General features: G+C 48.3%; 2 protein-coding genes and 1 long non-coding RNA gene across 3 annotated transcripts; 2 read left to right on the top strand and 1 right to left on the bottom strand.

Moving 5' to 3' along the window:
- Positions 1-7,561: 7,561 nt before the first annotated feature.
- Positions 7,562-8,042, bottom strand: LOC122219483 (histone H2A type 2-C-like). Its single transcript, XM_042937721.1, has one exon. It carries the CDS (start codon positions 8,034-8,036, stop codon positions 7,641-7,643), a length of 396 nt encoding a protein of 131 aa, XP_042793655.1. The 5' UTR covers positions 8,037-8,042; the 3' UTR covers positions 7,562-7,640.
- Positions 8,043-8,295: 253 nt separating this feature from the next.
- Positions 8,296-9,011, top strand: LOC122219484 (histone H2B type 1-A). Its single transcript, XM_042937723.1, has one exon. The coding sequence runs from the start codon at positions 8,360-8,362 to the stop codon at positions 8,741-8,743; it is 384 nt and encodes a 127-aa protein (XP_042793657.1). The 5' UTR covers positions 8,296-8,359; the 3' UTR covers positions 8,744-9,011.
- A 1,968-nt stretch (positions 9,012-10,979) lies between these two features.
- LOC122219488 lies at positions 10,980-12,175 on the top strand. Its single transcript, XR_006202402.1, has 2 exons — positions 10,980-11,048; positions 11,823-12,175. It is a non-coding gene; the product is annotated as an uncharacterized LOC122219488 (long non-coding RNA).
- Positions 12,176-13,177: the final 1,002 nt, after the last annotated feature.

Raw genomic sequence — 13,177 nt, 5'->3', positions numbered from 1 at the left:
GATGTGACTGCTGGTTGACCCTCAAACTGGACCCAGCAACTGGATGCTCCTTATCCACTCCCCTGTCCTTGGAATGCATGTCCCACCCACTGGGCCTGTACTGGGGGTCCCTTCAAGGACGCAGCCTTGAGGGAGCACCGTGTTGAGAAAATCTGGATGAGACACGTGACTGAACCCAGGTGTAGCCTCTAGTGAAACTCTTAAGATTCTGGTGGGAGGGTGTGGAGATCTACTTGTACTGCTGTTGCTCAAGACAAGCCTTGAGTACGAGTTCCTGTGCTTACTAAAGCTGCCCCCTACCAACCTAGAGGGGCCTGCCCCTGTCTTCAGTCTCTCCCTGCCCTCTGTGGACAGGGGCTAGTTTTTCATTTCACTCAGGGAACTCCCAAGGTTGTGAGCCAACAACTGGTAGCCAACCGGGAGACCAAAGAAATGGGTCTTGGGGAAGAGGCATATGAGGGGGAAACCCCAGGTTGGCCAGGAGGGGAGGGGTGGCCCCACGGGTCAGATGCCTGTGAACTGCCTCATGAATACGGGGGCCCCCTGAACATGCCAACCGGTCCAGTGCATTTGTGGGAGTAACAGCACACAGAGTATGGTGGCAAAGGAGGGAAACCAGTGGCTGCCACAGTGGGCGGGCCCCTCCTGGGAGAGTGTGATGGCCACCAATACCCAATGATAGGCCATAGCTCGACTCAGAAAGTTGGAAGAAGAGCTGAGGTTAGAGAAAGATGTGCAGTTGTCCAATGCTCTGCTGCCTGTGGGGCTGGCAGGCAAGGGGGAGAGCGGGATGGGAAGCTGGAGACCGTAGCATACTCCAAGGAGGGCGCGAGCCACTGCAGATTGGGGTCGGGGCACTTACAAGCCTGGCTGGGATGCCAAGAGGTGGGATCCCTGGGGAAGTGAGGAGAGTGCAGAGGAGGATGTGTGGTGACTGACGGTGAAACCCAAGACGCACTGCCCTGTCTGACCCCAACACAAAGTGAAACAAAAGCACAGCAACAGCAACCCAGCCAGCGGGACAGCCCCCAGTTCAGGAAACAGTCATAATAACAGAATATATTCCCACGGAGCTTTGTTTCTTTAAGGGGGGCTCCACGCCCAACATGGGGCTTGAACTCATGACCCTGACTGAGATCAAGAGTTACTTGTTCTGCCCCCTGAGCCAGCCAGGTTCCCTCTCCCCTCCTTTTTTCCCACTGAGCTTACTGACATGGCCACTGAGTTCCAGCAGGAGGCCAGGGCAAGTGTCCCAGCATGGCTGGTGTGGCTAAGAGTCTTCGGGGGTGATGACATTCCCCTGACCGGGCAGAGGGCACAGAGGATGAGCCACACACCCTGCCCTCTGGCAGCGCCTGTGTGGAACTCAGGGGGTCAAAGTACTCAGTCCCGTGCACACTAGATTATTCCAGCCTGCAGGGAGGTTTGGCTCAATGAAGGGCATCTCCCTGGGCCCATGGGACCCTGGGACTCCGTAGAGGAGGGGCAGCAAATTCTCCGGGAGCTGGGAATGAGACAGGCCATTTATGCCCCTGTCTTTGAAGGGTCTGATCTGGCCACACTCACTCCAAGAACGACAGCCAAGATTCTCCACTCTGTCCCTGCACCTGGTACAGGATGTGGACATCTGTGCTGAGCTCAGTCAGGGGACAAGACATTCATTATGCTGGGCAGTGCATTGCTGATCTGGGGGAAATGGACAGAGCCTGGGAAAGGGGTATTGGCTATGGGAAAGCCCTGAGATGGAGGCGGAGCTTGAGAAGCCAAAAGGCCATTCCACTTAGCCGTGAAGAATCTGGTGAAAGTAACCAGGAAGCAAATGTGGCTTGACTCCATTACTGCCAGAGCTCACCCCAAAAAGACAAACGGGGAACCCAATATCGTGTTGGTCAGCCTTCCAGAAGCCTTAAAACCTGAACGGCAACTCAGACCTGCCCCGTCTGCCCCTACCACCCCTAGCGCCTGGCCTGCTCCAACCCACAGAGGCCTTAGGCATACAGTCCTATTCAGGGCGAGTGCCTCCCGTGCCCTGGGTTTAGGATGCAGGCCAAGCCGTCTCCAGGTCGGGCCCACTGGGGGCAATCAGAGTACCCATGTTGAGATCACCATTCACTGGCCCCCAGAAATAAACCAAGAGTGACGCCTCTGGTGGGTACTCCGATATTCTGAAGGCCTTAGAAGTTTCCTGGCCCCTCAGTGCCGCTGACGGTTATGGAGGGCAGAGACAGTTATGCTCAGGAGGGTCCTTTTGACACTGAGAAGTGGGCATCCTCCCTCACAAGAATACCAGGTTTTCATCTCTCCAATACTAGAGGACAGATTGGGGATTGATAACCTACAAGGTCTACCTGAAAACCTCCATCTTTGAATTCTCCCTCTGGGTTAATCAAACCGGTGCTGAATGGAGATGACACCAGGAACCTTCGAGCTGCCACCCTCATGAAGAGGGTCCAGCTGTCAAACGATATAAATTGCCTGGGATGAGGGCTAAGGGAATCGGAGACACTGAGAACTGCACCGAATGGCTATTGTATGCCCTGCCCATAGCACTTTCAACAGCCCAGGAGAGCCAGTAAAAAAAGCCAAATGGCTCATGGTGGATGATGGGGACTACCGAGAATTGAACAGGGTGGTGCCCCCTGATCCGTGCGTCTGTGCCCAACATGGCCGCCATCTTAGGTACCTTGGCCATGGTCCTAGCAGTGTACCATGCTGAGCTGGACTGAGCAAATGTCTTTTTCAGGATATCCGTGGGCACTGAGTCACCAGCTGAAGTCCCCCTTCATGTGGGAGGGGCAACATGGACCTTTCAAGTGCTTCCCCAAGGCTACCTGCACAGCCCCACCATAAGTCATGGGACAGTAGCCCAAACCTACTCTCTGTTCTCTTTCCCCACATCCATAAGACAGGCCCATTGCATTGAAGACACACATGAAGACTTATTCTACTGCAGGACACCCCGCAGGCTTTGTTGGAGCATCTGTAAGGGAAAGGATGGGCGGTGAACTCACAGAAAATTCAAGGCCCAGGCATCGCTGTGAAGTTTCCGGGAGTCACATGGTAAGGTAAGCACATCGGGAAGCACAGTGTCCCAGGAGCTGTGACTGATAAGGTGCAAACCTATCCAACACCTAAGAAGGTAAAAGTGGGGCAAGCTTTTGTAGGGATTTGGGGGTTTGGGAGGACTTGTTGTTCCCACCTGGCACAGTGCCTCTGTCCCCAGTGAAGCTAGTGAATGCTACTGAAGCTTACTAAAGCCGTGGCAGCTCCCAAGCAGGGTTACCACTGGCATTAGCTGTGTCTGTGACTCCAGAAGGTACCGGTCAGTCACTCTGGCAGAAACAACAGGAGAACCCTTAGAATTTTGTTCTCAACTCTGGAAGGAGGCAGAAAAAAGCCACCCGACAAGAAATGATGCCTCGCCTCACTATCTAAAAACAGAAATTTGTCCAGGCTAATAATTCTAACAGCAAAGTATTACCTTCACTTGCTCAGGTGACAGAGATTGCAACTATACTTCTGACCACACGGTCATCAGAGCAGTTATGACACCACGTCAGAAAAAACTGGAAAGTACAGACAGACCTCCTGAGGTGTCCACTCAGGATGCACTGTTTTTCCAAGATCATTCTCCCTCTCTAACGTTGATGAACAGTGAGTGGACCTGTGACTCAAAGTGGGCCCGACCCATTCCTCTGGGAATGTGGACCTCGGGGAGGAAGCTGGTCTCCCTCCAGGAAGCTGAGGCTGAAATCTGCAAAACCCAACAGATGTATCGGGGCCCTCTTCAGAGTGCTCTTGATCCAGGCCCCACATGACAGTCTTCTGCATTCTGAGCGGTTGATGCGACTGAGTACCATCCAATCAGAGTTGACCTGAAGTATCTCATTTACATGCATTTGCCTCTTGCTTTTACTCCAGTCAGAAATTGGGTTTACCAGACACCTCATTGGAATACGTGGCATTTTAATAAGCCTCAGGGCTTCACAACCTGCTACTCTCTATTCCTCAAGTAGTGGGAGGCTGCATCTTCTAGCTCTGAATCTTTCTCTTCTATCATATCCAAGAAAGGGCCCAAGAAACCACCATCAACACCAAAAGAAAAGGCAGGAAATACCAGAAGCTGTTCCAGACAGCCCTATTACACTTAAGGTCTACAAGGTAGATGGTCAAGCAGCTTCACCCAACACTGGCACCTCTATGGAAGCCCTGTGAATGAAGAACTTGTTTGTTAGTGACTTTAGAGCACAGCACTGGTGAGCCCTGGCTGTTACCATGGGCTCTTGACAATCGTCTACAGGCACCCCCAGAGGCTACTGCCTGCTGATGCCTGGGGAGCTGGCCAAGCACACTGTGCGTCCTGTCACCAAGTACGCCAGCTACAAGTGAGACAAGCGAGTTTTTTAGGAGGACATTAGCATCCCAAACCAGAGACTCTGTTCAGAGCCAGGTATAATATCACGTGAAGGGCTATATTTCATCTGTTGGTTTTTGGATTTAGAGCTCTTCCCTGGTGTTTTAGTAACTTTGAGTTTATTTTGTTTTGTTCTTTTCAATAAGCTTTCTAACTTGGGAATCATTTTAGATTTACAGAAAAGTTGTAAAGACAGACACGCCTCTCCCAGTTTCTCCTAGCGTCCACATTTATGCCCTTGTTACAAGTAAGGAACTAACACTGGTACGTCGCAGCGAATTGAACTCTAAACCTTGTTTGGATTTCAACAGGTTTTACCTATTGTTTTTTTTTCTCTTGTTCCAAAATCCGACCCCAAACACATGACATTAGTGGTAATGTCTCCTTAGCCACCTCTGGGCTGTGACAGTTTGTTGGAATTCTCTTGGTTTTGATGACTTTAATAATTTTGAGGATTCATAGTCAGATATTTTGGGGAATGTTCCTGAACTTGGATCTGTCTGATATTTTCCTCATGGTTAGATTGGGATTATGGGATTGTCGGGAGGAAGACCAAAGAAGTGAAATTCACTTCTTTTAACATATTAAAGGCGCATGCTATTGACATGGCTAATCACTGATGATGTGGACATTGATCATCTGGCTCAGGAAGCGTCTGCCAGATTTCTCCACTGTGAAGTCACTTCCTTTCTTTCCTGCCTTTCCATACTCTGCACTTCCAGAAGGCTGGGGAATTAAGCTCCGTTTGATATCTATAGAAGTTATTAAGTATTTTTCTGTTTAGGAGATTTTTTCACATACCCCTCATTTAGACAATCATTTATTTATACCATTATTCTTCCCTGATTTTATAATCTCACATTAAAAAAAAGTAATTGCTATGGTGTTTTTTTTTTTTTTTGGTATTTTTTAAAATTTGAATTCAAGTTAGTTAACGTATAGTGCAGCATTGGTTTCAGGAACAGAATTTAGTGATTCATCACTTTCATGTAACACCCAGTGCTCATCCTAACAGGTGCCTTCAATGCCCATCGCCCACATAGCCCAGCCCCCACCCAACACCTCTCCCAACAGGCCTCTCCCTCACACCGTGCTGCCTGCTCCGGGGGATTCCTCGCCAGACTGCCACCGGCCACTGAGCCCCGAGACTTCAGATACTGTGCTCCACTGACCGTAAAAAGCTGGCGGTATTGAAACCCTCTCCTTTTCCCACCGGTGGTTTGGGGGAACAGATCTCTTGTGCAGTCCCTGCGAGTATTTTCACTCTTTTTTCTCTCCAGCTACTTTGGGGGGAGTGGTTTTCTTTCAAGATCCTGATGCACTGCCCTCTCCCCTGCCCTCTCCCTTGCCCTCCTTTTTCGCTCTGTCCGGTCTCTGCAAAAAAGGCTCCCTGCCCTCCACGGCACCTTGGCTTTTCTTTCCCCCAGTTCACCTCTCTGCACTGCGTACCTGCCTCTCTAGCTCTCGTTCAGATTCTGCAGATTGTAGTGTTAACGCCCAGATCAATCCTCTAGGTGTTCAAAATGGTTTGATGTTGATCTAGCTGTGCTCCAGGGACAGAACAAGCTCAGGGTCCCCTTACGACTATGCTATCTTAACTCCCCCTAACTGCTATGTTCTAAACATCATCTCATTTTGTTCAATGTACCTGTGCGATTTTTCAGTCTTTAAAATCTTTGTACCCTCCCCAATTGCACGTATTGATATTTTTGTACACAAATTCGACAGGATTCTTTCATAATCTGATTTCCCCTAATCAATATATTATGTACTTTATTCTCATTTTTCAACTTCTTAGAGTTTATACCTTCCTTCATAACTGCTTCTATACATATCTTATGTGTTGATCTCAAGTGTCTAGAAATGGCTTTTTATTTTTAAGAAAACCAATGAAAACTTTTTTCTTTTAGATAAGGCAGACTACTCAATATTTTGTAACTTGTATTTTGTAACTTTGCATTTGAGTCTAACTAAACGTTCATTTGCTTTCCAATTTCTGTTAGTGTTCACAAATCAACCAAAATTTTGTTTTTGTAGTTAAATTTTGAAGAGCTTGATGAAAAATTTTTAGTAATTTCAAAGTTGATAGACCTTGTCACATTTTCTTCTTATGAGACTGACAGTCATCTCTCCATCACCCAGGGTACACCAAAGCTTTGTTTCAAGATCTATGCTGTTCTACATTTTAAGGAATGATTTTAGGTTGTTTTTTTGTTTGTTTGTTTTTTAATGTTTACTTTTGAGAGAGTGCAAGCAGGGGAGGGGCAGAGAGAGGCGGACAGAGGATCCCAAGTGGGCTCTGCACTGACAGGCTGACAGCAGTGAGCCTGATGTACGACTTGAGCTAATGAACCTCGAAATCACGACCTGAGCCGAAGTCAGATGGTCAACTGCCTGAGCCACACAGGTGCCCCTAAAATGTTTTTTTTTTTTTTTTAATATTTGAGAGAGAACAGGAACGTGTGCATGCAAGCAGGGGAGGGGCAGAGGGAAAGAGAATCCCCAGCAGGCACCAAGCTGTCCCCACAGAGCCCAAGGCGGGGCTTGATCATGGGAGGTCGTGATCTAAGCCCAAAGTAAGAGCCAGACTCATAGTGGACTGAGCCGCCCAGGTGCCCCTCTAGGGCTTTTTAGTAGGCATGTGTGAAGCCGCGGATATCAAACGCTCAAATGCCCCTTCACCAAACTTGAAGGTTAACATAACTTTTGCTCCAATATAAAGATTTCAGGATACTGAACAATATTAACGACGTGCTGCCGGACTGCCACGTGGGAGCTGCAAGCTTACACCTCCTGTTTGTTCTTCCCCAACCACTTAAGAGTCCTTAACTCACTGTGGTATTAGCATGAAACCCGCCTGTTTACATGAACACAGAAACCTAGTGGTGGTTATAATGCTTGACTAATTGGGAGTCGGCCCCTCCTCCCACGGACTCTAAGATGTGGGGACTCTCAACTCAGGTCAGCTTCCTGGGAAAGCTTCTGCTAAAACTTTCAAAGAACCGGTTCACAGAACCGAAAGACAGGTCTCAAAAGCCATAACCTTACTAAGACTCACCGTATATGGATATAGGTACACGGCCGCCTATTCCTGGAGACGCGCAGTTCTAACCTTTTCTATTTCATGCACAGCCTTCATCGACCATCTGAGTGGCTCTGAAAAGAGCCTTTGGCTTTTTTCTGCAAACGGTTCAGGTCACACTCGCCAGGGCTCACGGCTTGGAAATTATTTGTTCTGGACTTTGTGGCGGTGGCTCTCGGTCTTCTTCGGCAGCAGCACGGCCTGGATGTTGGGCAGGACGCCGCCCTGCGCGATGGTGACGCGGCCCAGCAGCTTGTTGAGCTCCTCGTCGTTGCGGATGGCCAGCTGCAGGTGGCGCGGGATGATGCGCGTCTTCTTGTTGTCGCGGGCCGCGTTGCCCGCCAGCTCCAGGATCTCGGCCGTCAGGTACTCCAGCACGGCCGCCAGGTACACCGGCGCGCCGGCCCCGACCCGCTCGGCGTAGTTGCCCTTGCGGAGCAGGCGGTGCACGCGGCCCACCGGGAACTGCAGCCCGGCCTTAAAAGACCTGGACTTGGCCTTGGCGCGAGCCTTGCCGCCCTGCTTCCCTCGCCCAGACATAGCTAGTCCGAGGAATGCCAGAAAAGCTGTTGCTGAAGAGACCGCTACTGAGCCTATTTATAGCCTGCCGGGAGGTTGTGATTTGCTATCTGATTGGCTGATGGTCATCTATCCAATCGGAAGCCTTGCCAGAATCACCTCATTTACATTCACGCCACCACCCGATATCCAATCAGATGGTGTCTGCTCTGTACGTCATGTCAGCACTGTGCCTATAAATACCAGTCGGCCCAGCCCGAAATCTGTTGGTTTACTTGACATGGGTTTGGAGCCGTTAGAGCCGTAACTGGAGAGCTGTAGCGCTAGAGAGCTGTACACCCGCCATGCCGGAACTCACTTCCAAGGGCACAACCATTTCCAAGAAAGGCTTCAAGAAAGCTGTAACCAAAACCCAGAAAAAGGAAGGCAAGAAGCGCAAGCGATGCCGCAAGGAGAGCTATTCCATTTACATCTACAAGGTGCTGAAGCAGGTGCACCCCGACACCGGCATCTCGTCCAAGGCCATGAGCATCATGAACTCCTTCGTCACTGATATCTTCGAGCGCATCGCGGGCGAGGCGTCGCGCCTGGCGCATTACAACAAGCGCTCGACCATCACGTCCCGGGAGATCCAGACGGCCGTGCGCCTGCTGCTGCCCGGGGAGCTGGCCAAGCACGCCGTGTCCGAGGGCACCAAGGCCGTCACCAAGTACACCAGCTCCAAGTAGACTCGCCAAGTAAGCGCCCTCTTACTCAACCCCAAAGGCTCTTTTCAGAGCCGCTAATCTTCTCTGAATTAGGGGTGTGCACTCCACCTCGATTGAGCAGTTAGATACTACACAACCGACTGGGAAACTAACTTAACTGAATCGCTTCCATTTTGACCTTGTTTTTCTACACGTTATCACTTGTTCTGTTGTAGGGTTTATCATTAAATGGTGTTTGTGTCCTGGCTCCTCTGGCCTCTCTCAGAGGAGGCCAAGTATTAAAGTTGAATTTAACAACCTTAAAAAGAAGGGACCAAATGACTTCCAGTAAACCTGTGGTCTGGCTCAAATCCTCAACTTCTATCATTTTTATGATTTAAATTAATGTTTTTAAATATATAAATAACATGTAGGTATATATTTCTTTGCATGAGATAAACTTTAGTACCACTTGACAAAAAAATCAGCACGCAGGAAAATCCTAGAAAATCCTATAAAACAAAGCGTCCCACACCTATGTGCACAGTGAAACTGCCTCGGTAGAGACCCTTGCATGCCTTAGTGGGGGGTCCTCCAGGAACAGACCTGGAACATCTGTGCCCACGAAGTGAGGAGCAACAGTGTGTCTCATCAGGGATCCCAGTCGCCCCAGTAAGACTGGGAAACAGCAGACAGCACATAGCTCCCACATCCCGTCAACTGTGTGACCACTCTACAGGCTACCCTGACTTACCCAAAGTCCCTCAGGATTATGTGGGCAAAAGGAAAGTAAGAATGTTAATAAAAGCAGCTCTTTTCAGACCAAACCTGACTCAGCTTTCACCTCAGATTATGTTTTGGCAGCAAATAACAGGAAGCACCCAATGAACAAGTTGACGTAATGATGTCGCTGATCACAATGCCCAAAGGCACAGAAATTTCAGGAGTGGGATGATCAGAGCGCTGGCTCCGTCGCCCTGATCACCTCAGCTGTTTACACCCTGACTCAATCCTCATGCTGGTTCCGGGTCCAAGTGTTCATGCAGATGGGACGAAGTAAAGGCTAGAAGAGACACTCTATTTTACTGGGTCTCTGAGAGTAAGAAACACCTTCCCTGAGAACTTCATTGTCCCTTTTGTTTTTTTTAAGTTCATTTATTTTGAGAGAGAGAGGGAGGGAGACTGAGTGGGGGAGGGGCAGAGAAAGAGGGAAAGAGAGGGAATCCCAAGCAGGCTCCGCACTGTCAGCGCAGAGCCCGGAGTGGACCTTGAATCCATGAACTGTGAGATCATGACCTGAGCCACAATCGAGAGTCAGATGCTTAGCCGACTGAGCGACCCAGGTATCCATATTTGTGATTTCTTTACCTTTTGCATTTATTATAATTTTACTGTAATGAAAAATTTAAAACCAGTTCCATTTTTCTTTTTCCCAATTATTTTCTTCTAGGCTTTCCATCATTTACCACTTCGCCTTCCACGGATTCCTTTTATTGTGATTTCTCCCAGCTTCTTTAGGGGAGTGCTTCCTTCACAAAGACACTTCTCACAGTGCGTGGTCTTGATAGAAATGAATTTCAGTTTCCACAGTTCGCAACTTGATCTTAGCCAAAAGGCCGAGAAGCGATCAGTTTCCACAGTTCAGTTAAACACCACCAACTGCCCGACAACACAGTTCACATTTCATTAGTGAGTCACTGTCTAAATGACAAACTTCATTGCTGGATCTTCAGTTCACAAGTCACTGTACAAATAACAGATGTGCATCGTGATCTATCATGTGACTTATCCTGTCACTTATTGTAAAATGTGTTGTCCCTGGACAGTGCACATGTTACCCTGTCTGTGTACAAATAGAAAGCATGTATTTTTAGTTGCCGCTTTGTCTCCCAGTGATCATTGTGCCCGACAAAAAATGATAATCAAAAGAGAGTTAGCCACCAAGATGAAAGTATAACAAAAAAATGGAAAGTAATAACCCTACCAGTGAAATTTGAGTGGAATATAAATGGCATTCTAGAAGAAAGAGCCAGCAGTAGGGCGGCTGGCGCCCTCACAATGGAGACTAGCAGAGGAACTCGGGGACAGCGAACTTGAGGACCTAAATTAGAAAGTGTTTGTGTCGAAAAGGATGAAGCCGTTCCAGAGAAAGTGACTGGCAAAACACTTCGTACGACAGGGATTCTCAAAGGGATTTCACAACATTGAAAATACAAAGAATAACATGTTGGAAGCTGATCCGGATTTAGAAAGAGACATGACGATTCAGCAAGGCACAGAAAAGACGCTCACTCTGTATCCTAAGTTACAGGACCAGAAAGCGGCGACCACTGTTCAACTTCTTTCAGTAAGTTTTTAAAAAAGAAATGACACTTTCTCATTGTTTTCATATTGTATTTTATTTTTTAAAATATTCTTTTTTTTTTAATGTTTATCTTTGAGACAGAGAGAGTATGAATGGGGGAAGGGCAGCGACAGAGGGAGACAGAGCATCCCAAGCAAGCTCTGTGCTGTCGCAGAGCCCGATGCGGGCCTCGATCTCCCGAGTTGAGAGATCATGACCTGAACCGAAACCAAGAGTTTCCAAGGAAACCAGGTGTTCCTTAATATTTTAAATTACAACTTCCTAAATATTTTTTTCACTTCCTTCCATAATTATAATAGAGAGTTAAGGGAGTTTTTAAATGTCTAGATAAAAATGTTCAAATATTATGGAAAAATCATGATTTTCCCCATTTCTTTTTTTTTTTTTTTTTTTTTTTTTTAATTTTTTTAACGTTCATTTATTTTTGAGACAGAGAGAGACAGAGCATGAACGGGGGAGGGTCAGAGAGAGGGAGACACAGAATCTGAAACAGGCTCCAGGCTCTGAGCTGTCAGCACAGAGCCCGACGCGGGGCTCGAACTCACGGACCGTGAGATCATGACCTGAGCCGAAGTCGGACGCTTAACCGACTGAGCCACCCAGGCGCCCCTTTCCCCATTTCTTAAGATCGCCTTGCGTTGTCATTTTTAAGATTTCATACCACCTGAAGAACTGCCTGTATTTATGCTTTTTATTAATACAAGCATTGAAACTATCTTTTTTTCCTCTGAGCTATGGTTTACCTTATTCCCACAGGTGCTGGAAATATTCTGAATTTTCATTAACATGTGAGAGTGGCTGAGACATACACGTCATTTCTTCATTCTCCACCAGGAACTTGCAAACTATTGTTATTAGCAAAGCAAAGCAGCTGGCCAAATGGTCTCTCCTTAGATCAGACTTGCAGACCAAAAGCAGGCCAAGAACCCTGATTTAGGGAACTCAGTGGCACAGAGGAGGCTGGAATGGGTTTGTGACCTCTGAAGACCAGCCATTTCAGACAGATAAGAGGAAAGCTTTAGTCTAAGACAATCCATGTGAAAGCAGAAAAAAAAAATGGGTTTTTGTTGTTTCAAAATGGATTTTAAAACGTGTGTTTTAAGAAAGGTGCTGTCTGCCTGTTGATGTCATCTCAATCCCTGAGTAACAGATTGGCAAGACAGAATTTTCTGAGGACGGGGCCGCCACTGAGCCGGGCTCTGCCTTCGATACAGGAGGGTTTGGTGTGGGACCCGGGGCAAGAGGATCCCTGACGTGTCCCCCCCTACCCCTACCCACCTCCCCCTGCACCTCCAGCTGTGGCCTGAAAGGATTCCCTGTCGGGATCTGCCCTGGAAGGGGGGGAGAACTCCCTGTCTCTCTCTAATTCTAGGCTGTAGTGCTGGTTGGTTACAGAGCAGAGAGCACAATGAGTGCCCATAGGGGAGGCCTGGGAAAAGGACAGAGCACCTCGGTCCCCGGAGAAGCCCGGATGCTGTCCTTACCCTAAAGCCATCATAATGCCTCCCAGCCTGAACAGGAGAAAAACCTCCGTTGGTGCCACTCTCAAAGGAGAAACTTCCGGGGCACTGGGGCGGCTCTGTCAGTGAAGCATCTGACTCTTGATTTCAGATCAGGTCGTGATCTCACAGTTCGTGAGTTTGAGCCCCACAATGGGCTCTGTGCTGAAAGCACGGGACCTGCTTGCGATTCTCTCTTTCCCTCTCTGTTCCTCCCCCACTTGTGCTCCCTCTCTTTCTTGCAAAATAAATAATAATAAAAAAATAAAGAGAAACTTGCCAGCCTTTTCTCAGACGGGACCTTGAGGGTATGCGGGGCCAGGGAAAGCCTCCCAGGGAGCGGGGCCAGCGTGAGCCAGACCAGCTCACGTCCTCACCGCTGCCCCAGCAGGCACCGCCGCTCTCCCTCTAGCGGAGGGCCAGTCAGGCCAAGTGGCTGCATTTTATTATTATTCCTTAGTTTTCCGAAAGGGTTTTAAAATTGTTTCCCTTTTCTCTATTCTGCAAACATTTGCTCAGTGAATGAAGGTGTGTGTGTCAGAGAACCAGACAGAACCTTACTCTGGGTTTCCCTTCTAGTACAGCGAGGTAGACAGAACATGCACGTTCTCA

This window comes from Panthera leo, chromosome B2 (assembly GCF_018350215.1).
Source record: "Panthera leo isolate Ple1 chromosome B2, P.leo_Ple1_pat1.1, whole genome shotgun sequence".
Classification (NCBI taxonomy): Eukaryota; Metazoa; Chordata; class Mammalia; order Carnivora; family Felidae; genus Panthera; species Panthera leo.
This window is presented reverse-complemented; position numbering and strand designations above follow the sequence as displayed.

Bases quoted from the DNA above. Each gene is read 5' to 3' on its own strand.
- LOC122219483 (XM_042937721.1), bottom strand. From the start codon at position 8,036: ATGTCTGGGCGAGGGAAGCAGGGCGGCAAGGCTCGCGCCAAGGCCAAG.
- LOC122219484 (XM_042937723.1), top strand. From the start codon at position 8,360: ATGCCGGAACTCACTTCCAAGGGCACAACCATTTCCAAGAAAGGCTTC.